The sequence below is a fragment of the Jaculus jaculus genome, chromosome 13, assembly GCF_020740685.1.
Source record: "Jaculus jaculus isolate mJacJac1 chromosome 13, mJacJac1.mat.Y.cur, whole genome shotgun sequence".
Lineage (NCBI taxonomy): Eukaryota > Metazoa > Chordata > Mammalia > Rodentia > Dipodidae > Jaculus > Jaculus jaculus.
Genome location: NC_059114.1, coordinates 73131860 through 73146895, shown reverse-complemented (window position 1 = coordinate 73146895; position 15036 = coordinate 73131860). Strand labels below are relative to the sequence as shown.

General features: G+C 43.1%; 1 protein-coding gene across 2 annotated transcripts in view; it reads right to left on the bottom strand.

The window, feature by feature from the left end:
• Adamts12 (ADAM metallopeptidase with thrombospondin type 1 motif 12) overlaps positions 1–15036 on the bottom strand; it is a 293075-nt gene that overhangs the window by 177133 nt on the left and 100906 nt on the right. For both annotated transcript variants that reach the window (XM_045132353.1, XM_045132354.1), the window contains exon 3: positions 11572–11722. In XM_045132353.1, the coding sequence (XP_044988288.1) occupies positions 11572–11722 (151 nt within the window). The remainder of the gene's footprint in view (positions 1–11571; positions 11723–15036) is intronic.

The following is a 15036-nucleotide window of genomic DNA, read 5'->3' as shown; positions in this document are numbered from 1 at the left end:
CCCTTGTGCATCTGGCTAACGTGGGACCTGGGGAACCGAGCCTCGAACCGGGGTTCTTAGGCTTCACAGGCAAGCACTTAACCGCTAAGCCATCTCTCCAGCCCATTAAATACAACTTTTTAGTTGGTTCTCTTCCCCTCCCATCTCCTCCATCTCCTTTTTTCTCCTCGTATCCTTCCTGATTTTTATTGCTGACATGTCATCTGTGACCTCTTTTCTTTCCCCTCCTTTATCTCTTTTTGACCCTCATTTGGTCACTATTCTAGGTTTTCAGGTTTTTACCTACATTCGTGCCTCTTTATATGCATACATATAAACATTATAAGCTAGGATCTGCATATGGGTTAGAACATGTGGTTTTGGTCTTTCTGAACTTGGATCACTCCATAGTTCTTTCTAGATCAATCTAGACTGGTTCCACTTCCTCGCTACTGTGAACAGAGTAGCGGTAAGCAGGGCTGAGCATAAGCTGGTAGCTTGGGAGTAGAATATAGAGTCCTTTGTGTAGATGAGCAGCCGTGGAATAACTGGGTCATGTGGTAATTTCTGCTTCTCCACGCTGGCTTCCATGGTGGCTATACTAGCTTGTACTTACGACCAGCCATGAATACAGGCTCTTCTTTTCACACAGCCTTGCCAGCATTCGTTGCCAAGTTTTCTTGGTGTTGATTTTTTTTTCTTTTCTTTCTTTCTTTCTTTCTTTCTTTCTTTCTTTCTTTCTTTCTTTCTTTCTTTACTTGTTTTAGTGTTTAAATTTTATTTATTTATTCGCAATCAGAGAGCAAGAGAGACAGAGCGCACAAGAGAGAATGGGCACACCAGGGCCTCCTGTCACTGCAAATGAACTCCAGATGGGTGTGCCCTTTGTGCATCTGGCTTACGTGGGTCCTGGGGAATCGAATGTGGGTCCTTTGGCTTCACAGGCAAATGCCTTAACCGCTAAGCCATCTCTCTAGTCCATTGTTGTCAAGTTTTCTTGATGATGGAAGTAAGTGATCAGCAAAGCAAACAGATGGGTTTGGGGATGGAGAAGAGCTATGGAAGCTGCACTTCAGACAAGGGACTAATATTCAGAATTTATCAAGAATTGCAAAAAGTAAACACCAACAAAAAGCCCAGTTATGGGTTCCCCACTCAGGCCATCTTGTTTCACCAGGAACAAAGCCTTCTTTCCTTCTCTTAAGCTCTGCATTTCAAGAACTCTGTCTTTCTTTCTCCTAAGTTCTATCAGTAAAATTTCACTGTCCTTGACAAAACAAAAAAATAAATAGGGGCTGGAGAGATGGCTTACAGTTAAGTCACTTGCCTGTGAAGCCTACGGATCCAGGTTTGATTTCCCAGTGCCCATGAAAAGCCAGAGCCACATGGTGGCACATGTGTCTGGAGTTTGTTTCCAGTGGCTAGAGGCCCTGGCATGCCCATCCTCTCTCTCTCTCTCTTACATAAATAAATAAAATATTAAAAAATAAATATCCAATCACCAAATGAGCTGATGAAATAGTCACTTCTCAAATTTTAAAAAGAAATCTACAAATGGCCAATAAGTATTTTAAAAACTGGTCAACAGAGATAGAGAGATGGCTTAGCAGTTAAGGCACTTGCCTGTGAAGCCTAAGGACCCAGGTTCAATTCCTCATTATTGAAGAAGCCAGATGCACAAGGTGGCATATGTGTCTGGAACTTGTTGGCATACCCATTCTCTCTCTCCCTCTTTTACTCTCTCTCTTATTTTTTTAAATTTTTTTTTCATTTATTTTTATTTATTTATTTGAGTGCAACAGACAGAGAGAGAAAGAGGGAGAGAGAGAGAGAGAATTGGCGTGCCAGGGCCTCCAGCCACTGCAAATGAACACCAGATGTGTGCGCCCCTTTGTGCATCTGGCTAACATGGGTCCTGGGGAATCAAGCCTCGAACTGGGGTCCTTAGGCCTCACAGGCAAGCGCTTAACCACTAAGCCATCTCTCCAGCCCTACTCTCTCTCTTAAATAAATACTTTTTTAAAAAGACTGGTAAAAATTCCTAGCCATCAAAGAAATGCAAATTAAAATTGCTTTGAGACACATCTCATCCTAGAGAGAATGGCTATCACTGAGAAACCTGACAATACTTTATTTTAAACCTTTGTTTCAATGCTGTGCCCTCTCATTTGTAAGTCCATGAGGGCAAGGTCTAAATGAATGTGTTCAGAGTCGCTTTGTTTCTGGACAAGTCAACATTTCTTGAAGGAGGGAAGGAAAGAAGGAAGCAAGGTCAATCAACAACACACGACCCAGCGTAAAAATGTTCCAGAACGTTTTAATCTTTTACGTGTTGGCCCAGAAAGTAACCTTAGGATTCATCTCTTTGCTTTTGCAGGGGAAGGTGCAGAGCACACAGTGCGTTGCTAATTCCCTCAAATATTTGGCATCAAATTTAACAAGTAAAATTTCTTCCCTCTAAAGAAACAATTCCATGGTTATTTATGAGACGCCCAACTGCTGCATCGAAATGGGGCTGTATGGGGGTGGAATGTTTGTTTTCCAAACACAGTCACTGATCAAACTGTGGGACAAGTATACAGTGAACATTAATTGCTATCAAGAGACTACATGTGCCTTGCCACACAGATTCAGCATGCCCTTGCCATGCTCAGCCCTTGCCCAGGTATGACAGGTGTCCAGTAACAGCTGCTGCTTCCCCCTGCAACATATTGCATCCATCCATCTACTAAACAAATGCATATCAAAGAAGCATTATTAACCAGAACAGTTATGTGAAGTATGATGTGTCTAGTAGTCAAATACAAATGCAGCCAGAAGGGCTGGAGAGATGGCTTAGCGGTTAAGCACTTGTCTGTGAAGCCTAAGGATCCCGGTTCAAGGCTCGATTCCCCAGGACCCACGTTAGACAGATGCACAAGGGGGCGCACGCGTCTGGAGTTCATTTGCAGTGGCTGGAGGCCCTGGAGCGCCCATTCTCTCTCTCTGCCTCTCTCTCTCTCTGTCTATCCTCTCAAATAAATAAATAAAAATAAACAAAAATGTAAACAAACTTTGTTTTTGAGCCATATCCTTTCTCACAGGAAGGCAGTTTCTGTTGCCAGTCATGTGGCTACTTCATTCATGTACCACATTTCCTCAGGAAGTGTGGGTTTGTTGAAGGTTCAATGCACTCCACATAGGTAAGGTGGAAGTATATTATAGGCTTGAAATACATTATAGAGCATCAGTAAGTTTAGTACTTCTAAGTTCAACACATTGAGTTCTTGCCCTGCATAGAAGCTCTGCTAGATCTTGGAGACGTATGTGGGAATAAGCAGACATTATTCCTTAATTTCAGCAAGCTTAGTGTCTGCAGAAGTAAATAGACAGATCCTCATCACATGACAGAGCCCGGGTCAGGGCACAAGGGTATTGGCGGTGAGTTATCTACTGCAAACTGGGCAGTAGCTAAGGTTTTCTAATGGAAGCCACACGTGGGGCCTACAGGATGGATAAAATAGCCCAGGTGCACATTTGCATAGGACCAGTTTTCCTGCTCTTCAAAGTCAGCTTTATTCCAACCCCCTGGATTCACAAACTTGGTAGCCCACTTTGTACTGGTTTTGGAAACATAGAAAGTGCAGGCAAGATGGGGTCATGCGATTTGCAATGAAACTCATTTGGAAATGGCCAATGGACAACATGAGATAGGATTGTTGGAGTCCCTGCATGGATATGTGAGGATGAACTGTGGGTATCAGTGGAGACCCTGGGGCTTTTGAAGATAATATGGCTATGGTATAGCTGTGAAGGAGAGATGCTAATTTAGGATGGAGATTTCCCCCTTGATGTTGGCAGCCCAGCTGGAGGAGTTGAATTGGTATGCTAGAGACTTTGTCATTGGTTACAGATATTGGATGTTAAGCTATCGGATTTGATGTTTGCCCTGTTTATTTTAGAACTTGCATTGGTTCAAGACTTTCTTGAAATATCATATTTTGCACTTTGAATATTTACTCTGTGCACTTATGTGCTTTTGGTTTTATAGGCTGATAGTTAAGAGGCCTTGGATTATGAGGATGTTTGAACACTGCTGGATTGAATGCATTGCATTTTACATAATTGATGGTTTGGAGTTCATGGGGAACAAGGTTGGAATGTGGTGGTTTGAATCAGGTATCCCCCATAAACTCAAGTGTTCAGAATACTTGGTCCCCAGCTAATGGCAGATTTGGAGGTAGAGACTTGCTGGAGGAGGTCATTGCTGGGGGGCAGTACAGGCTTTGGGGTGTTATAGCCAGCTCCCCTTTGCTAGAGTTAGGCTCATTCTCTTATTGCTGGTTTTCCATCTGCTGTTAGCAGGCAGGTGATGTCCAGCTTCTGCTCTACCATGTTTTCCCAACCATCCTGAAGCTTCCCCTCAAGACTCTGGGCCCAAAACATACCTGTTCTCTCATCAGCTGCTGTTGGTTGGGTGTTTTGTCCCAGTAATGAGAAGGTAACTACAACAGATTCCTACTGGTAGCATGAAATTTCCACGCATCTGTGTATAAGGAAACGTTCACAAGAATGGTCTTTGCAACATAATGTGATCTAAATGTTCAAGCTCTAAGCAGAATGGAAACACTAGGGTATGGAAGGCTGACCAAAAGTAATATTCTGCAACTGAGAAAAATAAATAAATTATAAGTCCATGTCCCAGTGCAAACATAATGTGGAGTAATAAAAATCCAATGCATGTATTAAGAGTCCATATCTCAGGGCTATGGAAGTATAAGGTCCTGAATTTGATCCTCATGAAAACAGGCAGGCATTTCCACGGGTGCCTGAAACCCCAGAATTGAGTAGGGGAAGACAGGATTATTGCTGGGGCTTGCTGGTCTGACAGTTGGTAATAAATCTAACCATGTAAATTTTAGTCTTTTAGTACACGTGTTTTAAAAAAAATAAACATAGACTTAGTGTTTACAAGTAAAAACACCTCCCAGAGTGGTAAACAGTTTTATAGACTACTCTGATAAGAGTTTTAAAATGCTGTTATACTGCTGACAGAAGCCTAACATCTAGAATCTACAAAGAACTCAAAAACCTAAACAATAATAAAAAAAAAAAATCAAACAACCTATTCCAAAAGTGGGACAGAGAACTGAATATGGAGTTCTCAAAGGAAGAATTACAAATGGCTAACACACACTTAAGAGAATGTCGAACCTCCCCTAACCATCAGGGAAATGCTAATTAAAACAACTATGAGATTCCACCTTACTCCAGTAAGGATGGCAATCATTAAAAAAATCAAATGACAACAAATGTTGGCAAGGATGTGGATAAATAGGAACCCTCATTCACTGTTGGTGGGATTGTAAACTTGTACAACCACTATGGAAATCAATAGAGATCCCTGAAAAGGATGAATATAGAGCTCCAAAAGATCCTTACTAGGCATTTTCCCTAAATGCTCAATGCTTTACTATAGAGACATTTGCTCAACCATGTTTATATCCTCTCAATTCATAGTAGCTAAGAAGTAGAATCAGCCCAGGTGCCCATCACTGGATGAATGTATAATGAAGTTGTGGTTCATTTACACAGTAGAATTCTACTCAGCAGTAAGAAAAAAATGATGTAATGAAATTTGTAGAAAAATGTATAAACTTGGAACAGATCATACTCAGCAAACTCACACAATCACAGAAAGACAATTATCACATGGTCTCACCTATCTGTACTTCCTAACCTGGATCATCTCAAGTTGCTGACCTGATACACAACTCGAGGCCCAGACAATAGGGACGAAAGGGCTGGGGGGGGGCAGGTAAAAACCCAAAACTGAACCCAAAATGAACTGGTACCATAGAAAACTTTATCCTTGAAGATAGACTAAAAGTTTGAACCCTCAATAGAGCACGGGGGAAGCACCTGAAAAGAAGGGACCTGAAGAGGGTGGGAAGAAGCCTAGCCTTTAATTTTTATTTATTTATTTATTTTGGCCCTGGCCTATAGTTCCCAGTACCAGAATACAGTTGCCACACACAGTGAGCTACTCGTGGGAGAGATTTACAAGGTCCCCAAAACAAGACAGGCTTCTGTCAAAGTTCTTGATTACCTGCTTGAGGTAAATGGCAAGACCCGACTGCTGAAGACACCATGTGTTGTTGGCAGGGAACCCAAAGCACCTGGCAGGAATACGGAAGTGAGCCAGACCCCAGACAGTCCATCTAGTGCGGGAAAGCACTACATGAGGCACCAGAGAAAAATGGCCAACAACTACCTAAGCAGCAAGGGGTCTAAGCTACTCAGAAGCACACACTAGCTCAATAGTGGCACACAGCCTTGGTGGGTAACAACTGCGTTCTGATTGGCTAATAGATCCACTCAGTGAAAAGGCACCCATATCTGGAACTGGGTACCAGGTCTGAATCCTATGGAGACAAAGATTATGCTCTCCAATGTCAAGCTCCCACTAATCTTGGGCTAAAAGAGGGACTACATCCATGAAATTCCCCCTAAATTAATAACGTCCATCCCATTTAAGTTGTGCTGACTTCACTATTCCTTGGAAAACTTGCTTTTCTTTTTCAGATGGTAGCAAGACCCAAGGAGACAAATTATCCCTTGCACTTCAGCCAAGCCCAAGCTGAAACTACAGAGGAACTGGGGAGATGAGCAAGAATGCAGCTTCCATGGTGACCCTGACAATTGGCGCCAGGGTGCTGGAGACAGACGCTGAGGAAATTCAACATATACCAAAGCAGAGAGATCCAGAGGGTCCTAAGAGCCCATCACTGACGTAGACTTAAAACGCACCAAACATGACTCAGGGCATTTTGCAGAAGTGGGGGAGGAAAGACTGTTAGAGCTACAAGTTGGGACATCATGCCCATGGGCACTGCCTCTCCCCCATGACTGACCTGCCACCCCAATGAGGAAGGCTCCCAGTGGAATGGGACAGGGATGAGGGGAAGGGTGGTACCAACACATGGTGTGCCCATACTTAGCAGTTTGTCCATTATTAATAAAATTAATAAATTTATAAAAACCACAAAAACTGCTAAGTATAAAAAACTGTATTTAAAGACTTTACTTAAAAGCTTTCAAAGGAAAAAAATCTACAAAAAAACCCATGCCCTAGAGAATTTAATCAAAGTTAAATTTGTAATTAACTGATGTACCTGACTAACGAATGAGAGGGGAGAATGGGCATGCTGGGGTCTCTTGCCACTGCAAAAGAACTCCAGATGCATGTGCCACTTAGTGCATCTGGCTTTATGTGAATACTGGGGAATCAAACTCAGGCAGTTGGGCTTTGCAAGCAAGTGCCTTTAACCACTGAGCCTTCAGTCCGTCTTTCAGCTTTTCATGCCAAGAGTTTTATCCTATTTATAATAGCTCTACAGATTGGATGTTTAGCTCAGTGGCAGAGCATTTGTCTAGTGACTGCAAGGTCCTGGCTTGGTGTTTAATACTGAAAAAAAAAAGTCACAAAAAACCTCTACCTGCCAATGAAAGCAAGGGACAGTCATATCCTCAGGCCCAAGATACACAGCACAGAGAAGATGCCCAGGCGACATTGGAAGATGACAATCCTTCCAGGAATGAGACTAGAACCCTGATATGTGAAGTCCAAGACTCTGACCTTATCTGTCAGAACCTCTTTCTGCCACAGAGGACTCTGTAGCTATTGTCACTTGATCTGTCTTCTTAGTGATTTCTTCCATGACTTCCCAGAACCAAAGTTCCCTAGACATTTCTGCCTAACAGACGTGTCTCAGTGATAAAACTTTCTCACTACAATTCTTTAGGAAAGGGAATCTGCCCTGGTTGACACAGAAGTGTCGGTGTTTGCACTAAGTCCTATTTGGGAAGGCTACATTTTCCCCACTATGCAACATAGATTCCGAAAGTGGATCGTACAGAAAACAAGAACTACAGCAGGCCTCAGCAAACGTAAGGCTCATAAAATCAAAGTTAGCACAACAGATGAAAAAAGTAGTTTAAAAAATTCAAATCAAAAGCAGAATAATGGGGCTGGAGAGATGGTTAAGTGGTTAAGGTGCTTGCCTGCAAAGCCTAATGAACCAGGTTCTATTCCCCGTTGTCCACATAAAGCCAGATGCACAAAATGACACTTGCATTTGGAGTTTGCTGCAGCTAGAGGTCCTGGCATGCCATTCTCTCTCTCTACTTATAAATAAATAAATAAATAAAATATTTTTTAATATTTTTTTGTTCATTTATTTATTTATTTGAGAGCAACAGACACAGAGAGAAAGACAGATAGAGGGAGAGAGAGAGAATGGGCGTGCCAGGGCTTCCAGCCACTGCAAACAAACTCCAGATGCGTGCGCCCCCTTGTGCATCTGGCTAACGTGGGACCTGGGGAACCAAGCCTCGAACTGGGGTCCATAGGCTTCATAGGCGAGCGCTTAACCGCTACGCCATCTCTCCAGCCCAAATAAAATATTTTTTAAAAGGCAGAACAACAGAATGGGAGCAGGGACAAGGGAAAAGAGGGTACCAATACACGGTGTATCCATACAAAACATGTTGTTAGTAATAATAATAAACATTTAAAAAGGCAGAATAGGACTGGAGAGATGATTCGTCAGTTAAGACACTTGCTTGCAAAGCCCTGATGACCCAGGTTCAATTTCCCAGTACCCACATAAAGCCAAGCACACAAAGAGGTGCATACATCTGGAGCTCATTTGCTGTGCCAAGAGGTGTGTTTTCTCTCTCTCTTTCTGTCTCTCTCTCCCACTCTTTCTCTCTGTGTGTTTGCAAATATATAAATAAATATTTTAAATGGCAGAATAGCATCACATAAAAAATTCTGAATTAACCAACCTGAACTATATTGATAAAGCTATATGTTGAAAAGTTCCTTACATATTTTTATATGTGAAGTAAAAATGAGCGGAGGGGCATATTAGAACAAAGTAGTTCATACATTTTCTCTGTTGAAGTGCATTTCCAAGGCAGACTGCTTTACACATGATAAAAGTGAATATAAAGCCCCTTTGAGGTGGTTGTGTATGTAGCTCAAGCCTAGAATCCCAGAACTCTAAAGGCTGAGATAGAAGGATGGCTATAAGTTCAAGGATCTCTTGACGCTACACAGTCAATCCTGGGTCAGCCTGGGCTAGAGTAAGAGTCTATCGCAATATTAAAAAGTAATTTTTTCAGATAATCACAGTAACTCAGACTTGTCTTATTAGTTCACCTAAGCACGCTGCATACTTGAATATCAGCAAATGTTACCACCGTCAACAGTCACCCATCATCTCTGAGGGTGACATGGCTTGAGTACCACAGTTGTCTGGTTCTCAAGATCAAGTACTTTGCATTGCGTGAGATTTTGAAATTCAAAATATCAAGACTATTCAGGAGCTCATTAGATATACCCGACTCTCTCTAGCTATCACTTAAACATTACCGTCTTTAAAAAGAAGTGGCTCAAACAACTGACCGTTGCTCAACATCTAGAAGAGACACCGGCTTCCTTCTTTCTACCAGCGTTACCTAGAGGAGAAGCCAATATGTTCTAGTTTCTTCTTAGTTACAACGTGCTCTCTGTATTCGTTTAATATCAGAATTTACTGGATTCCTATTTGTCCCTAAACCTGTTATACACTATTGGGGTGGGGAGTCCCCATTCTGATAGGGTATTCCTTATGGGAATGGCAAGATTTACACTCAAGGAAAACTTGGAATAGAATAATGCCTGAGGTGAAATAAAACTAGGAATTGTAAGTTTTGCCATATTCAGGTACTAACCAGCTTGACAAGGGAAAATCCCAGCCCCTTCTCTGAGCCTCAGCTGCTGTCCTGTTGGAGGAGTGTGCACTGGGCTGTCACAGAGCTCCTGCCACGTAGCTGATGGCTTCTGACACCCAGAGGTTCTGAGCAAGCAGAACAGAGTGTCTTTTAGACAGTCTATGGATAAATTCACTGTACCACAGACCATCTTAAGCTGGGAGTAGTCAAAACAAAAGCCTTTCCAGAAACACAAAGTCTCAAGGTTGTTCCGAAAGCACAATGAAGTGGCAGGACAGCATTGTGCTGCTATGGGACATTACGTTATTGATTAGCCCTACCTTCTTCCTCTCTGTTCCCCTGCCTTCATGCATAAACACTTGCTGTCCTCAGCTCATTTAATCAGCTTTCCTCAACCGAGTCCAAGTGCTCAAGGTGGGTCAGTGAGGTATAGTCTAACTCATTCCATACGATAATTATGTCCACAGAAGCAACAGTCCATGTCCTTAACAAGTCAGCTATCATGACAAACTAGACCTTAGAAACAATGCAAAAAGTATGCACACACACACACACACACACACTCATACTCACACACACCATGTGCTCTATCCCCCAAAGCAGAAGAGGAGTTGAACAATTATCCAGTGATTGCGTTGGTGACAAACAATCTTAAATTTACATTGAGATTAAGTTATGTGGATTGGTACCCTCGGCAATCAAATCAGGCAGATGATGCGTCTCCCCTATTCTTCAGACTTGCCAGGAGATATACTCAGTAAATTATGTGATGTAGAACAAAGTCGCAATCACGCACCAAGGTTAAGAAATTAAAGCAGCTTGTTGGATTCCACGTGCGGAAGACTTCATAGGCTGGAAAGTTTCTTGCTGACACCCACTGCTAGGATCGAAGAAGGAACGATGCCCTGAATCCCAGGGCTTGTGGGGACCACAGCGCAGTTACCAGTCCCCTGGCCCGTCCATGGTCCTATTTGCAAAGCTGCAGTGTTGAGTGTCCCCAACCCACATCAGGACCCATCTTCCTTAACCCCTTCTTCACCTGCCAATTTCCCCTTGGAAGCTTCCAAACCCTCTAGATACAAAATAATATTATTTCTTCTATTAATTATCTTTCTCACATTGTGGGTTTTTTTTTTTTTCCTCTCTGAAAAAAGCAGTAACATAATGTTTAAGGAAACATCCCACTTTTGAGTAGCACTTTATGCACAGTTTTTATTTCCTACACATTAAAAAAAATGTGAGGTTTCAAGGAAATTCCTTGGGTCTGCTTATCTCTTAAAAACTACCTCAAGGATCTAACACAGGGTGCAGAGGAGCGGCTCAGGTCACACTCAGGGGGTGAGGATAGGGAGCATGGCTCAGTAGCATCTGCCACAACACGGTGCAGATGGAAACACTGCTAAATTCTTCATTGGAGAATGTGTTGCAATGTTTCTCAATTCTCCCCCAACATCACCATCAAGCATTTAAGTCTGTCTTCTATGCACAGGTGTGATGAGCTATGAACTCCATGATGATAGTCTATACTGATGTAGCATAACATTGTTAGTGTTGAAGAACAGTTTAAAGAAAACATTATGACTTCAAGTTATTTCCCTCTGGGATATCATGAAGACTTTTTTTTTTTTTTGTAAAATAGTTGTTGGAGTTTTATTTGTTTTCGTGTTGGGGTCTGGATATGTAGCCCAGGCTGGCCCTGAGTTTATAATCCTCCTTATATAGCCTACTGTGTGCTGGGATTATAGACCTGCCTACCACATGTGGCTGAAGAGTCGTGTTTATTAAAACAAAAGAGCAAATTGCTCAGGCTGGGAAGAGTTGAAGTCGCCATACCCCTTGTTCCACAGGTGGGCTCCTTTGTCTCTGGAACGCTGGGCCTGGGCCTCCTGTACACGATGTGTGGGTGGTACCCGCCTTCCGCCACCGGATGCTTTTGAACAGGCTCGATGAAAAAGTCTCCATGGGGTAGATGGAAAAATCCGGTCTGTAAACATATTCAATAACAACATTCATTTGATCAACTTTATGCATAGAAAAAAAACCCACTTCAGTGAAATGTAAGGCAGATCACTGTCATCTCCGGAAATCCTAAAACCAATGCCTTCAGAGTGTGCCATTAGATCTCACAGAAGAGGTGCACCCTCAAAAAAATTAATGAATCCTCTTTATACTTATGCTTTGTCAATGTTTGTGGGCCATGGATTCCTTTGGTGCTAATGGAAATCATACATGTGTATACGTGGATTCATGATGTAGGATACAAGCATTTAGGTCCCCGGATCCTTATTAGATCCATTGTTGGACACCTATTGTTCTCAGATTAAGAGTCAGTGATGTCTCTTGCCTAAATATGAAGTCTATGCCCACACTCCTCTGCTAACTGGTAAAATATTTCTCTGTGTCCCTTAACCTGGCCACATGTTCACACAAGTGCTTCCCTGGAAGTGTTGAATGCCATTGTGCACTCAGGAAGGCAAACATGATGTTGGGTATTTGATCTGACAGTCTTTCAGTCTACCATGGTCTGCCATGGAAATCCCTTTTATTTTCCAGAGAGAGGAAACAATCTCATACACAAATATGCTGAAGGATTCTGGTCCATGAGAAACCCAAGGTTAGAGGTCTACCTAGAAGCATACTTCCTACAACTCTCTTGTCCTTTAAGGAAAACTTCTCACTGTCCATGTGAGGGACACAGAGAAGTCCCTCGAGCAGCCAGGTGTGGCAGTAAGCATCAATCACCACAAACACTCTGAAGGCAGAGGCAAGCAGATCCGAGGATGAGGCCAGCCTGGGCTACATAGTAAAACCCAAGCTAAAAACCGAGGTGGAAGCTTCCTCCCTCTTGCCCAGTTTTAACAGCAGAAGGGGTTGAACAGACTCTTGGGGGAGAAAAAAATCATCAACAGTCTTAGCCAGCTGAGCACCTTGCAAACTAAACAACTGACCAAGAAGGCCAGATGTGCCCACTGTGTGACTGTTGCGGGGACAACCAACTGCTTTCTGAATTAGCTTAGAGGTCTGATCCCCAAAAGGGAATTCATGCCTGGTAATGAGAATCTGGTCTAAAGCCCATGGCTGGGGAAGTCACAGATCCCAGGCAGGAACCTACCAGTGCTGTTCTCTTGCTAAAAGGACATGTTGTTAATGTGCTTTCAAAACACGTTTATATCCACAGAATAGAGCTGCTGTCAGTCTTGGTCAGAAGATTTTTTTCCCCCTAGTGTGTGGTGGTCAATGCTATGATTTAAAGTTGGTCAAAGTGACTGTTGAGTGTTCAGCCCTGTACAGGACACACATATCACTCATCAGGCCCTCTGAGGCTCTGGAATATCACGGAAGTAGGGGCGGAAAGAATGTAAAAGCCAGAGGAAGTGGAGGAGTGCTGGCGATCTGTCTCCTAGACAGGACATGGCTGTCGCGCCCATGAAATTTCAGTAGCTATGGTCACCAGCACAAGACCACACAAGATTGACTCCTTCAACATTCTACTATGGATAGGAAGGGGCTTGGGAGACCTCACCCCTCCTGGAGGGGCCATTTGTAACTCATGGCTACTGGGTGGATGCTACAAAGTGGAAATGCCCTTTCTGCAGTAGATAAGCACCCATCCATGCTCAGGCAAACAACCCTAATTAAACTCAGTGGGTCACAAAAACAAGTAATGAAAGTAGGAAGGGAAGGTATTGGGAAAAAATAGTTCAGCAGGGGTGGGAAGGGGATAAGAGGGCAACAGGTGATATGTATGATCAAAATAGAATATTTACATGTATTAAATTGTCAAAGAACAGATCATTTTTTAAAGTCCTTTGCCAATGACCTTCTAAGATGGTCCTAATTCTCAGGGTCACAATTGCATTACCTATGAAACAGAGGCCTTGTACCTTAAATACAGTGCTTAAGGTGTGACAGCCATGTGGTCAGGGCATCTGAAACACAAACCAAACTGGGTTCAAAATAGATTGGCTCCTCCACTCATGAACTTCGTGATCCTGGGAAAATGCCTTGCTTCCTTTCACACACATCAGCTGAAAAGTGGGGGTAACCAAGGGCTGTGGTGCAGAGCACATGCGTTACCTTTGCTTTGAGTAAAAGGCTCAGAGTCTCACCCGTTATTAGGATCTTTCCAAATTTCTCAATTCATGTCATCTCATTGCATTAGGGTCTCAAGAGTTAAGATGGCAGTCTATTGAATATCAATTTGCCAAAATATCTTGGACTGGGGGGACCTGAGGGAAAATTGGAAAAGTCTCCCAGGTTTCAGAACTTCTGTCTATGCCTCAACAGTGTAGGGCTTCTCAGCCCTGCAGAAAATTCTGACGACCAGCTTCATAGCTTCAGAGACAGCAGACATGAAGGACTCGCTTAAATGGGAGAGGGAAAGGCTTCTCCTTGCTGTATAGCTCTTGACTTGGGTATCCTTCCTAAATGCTTGCTTCTCTTCCAACACATGTCACTGTAGCCAAGTAACATAGCCAGGCCTTCACATAAAGCACACAACTGGTTTTCTGTTTTCATTACTGACGCCAAAATATCTCTAATAACGAGAATAACAGAAAGTCAAAGTGCTTTCACCAGGAGTCAAAGAAACAGCTCTGTGACCCGGAATACATTGTGTAAAGTCTTGAGGGAAAACTTCTCTGTCCATAAGAGGGGCTCCTCTACTAGACGACAAAAGTGGGAGGTAGCTTTGAGAAGTGCCGTGCAAGCTGTGTTCCAGATGCTACTGCAACAGTGGTTACATCCGATCTCACATTTGTTCTGATTCTGTTATTGCTAGGAGACAAGGCATTTTTCTATCATTTTCCTAGGAACACCTGGGAGGCAGGAAGAACTGACAAAACCCAGGGAATAGTAGCAAAGAATTACAGTGACATAACTGGAAGCAGACTCCAGGCAGCACCAAGTTTTGCTTCCGTTTCTGCCGTGAGTCAGAGCCCAGCACGAGAGCCCAAGGCCAGCCTGCTGTTAAGGAGGCTCATTTGTTCCACGGCAGTGAAGCCAAGTCCAGGGCTCGTCAAGAGTGCAACACCCTGGGGGCCCTTTGTGCCCCGTTATCAACTCAGTACCAGTGTCTCTGAAGCGCCACATAAAGGGGGTTAAGTGAAAATTCTTGGACTCAAGCTTTGTATGGAAACGGTAGAGGAGAAAACAGAACTCCACTGGAGACCATCAAAACTATCCTGTAGACATCCGTGAATGAGAATGTAACCACGCACAGGCAATTCTGCCTCAGCGTTTCTGAGATGCCTGATGGAGGCCCAACCGAGTGACTCACCAGTGGAGGGGAGGTAGGAT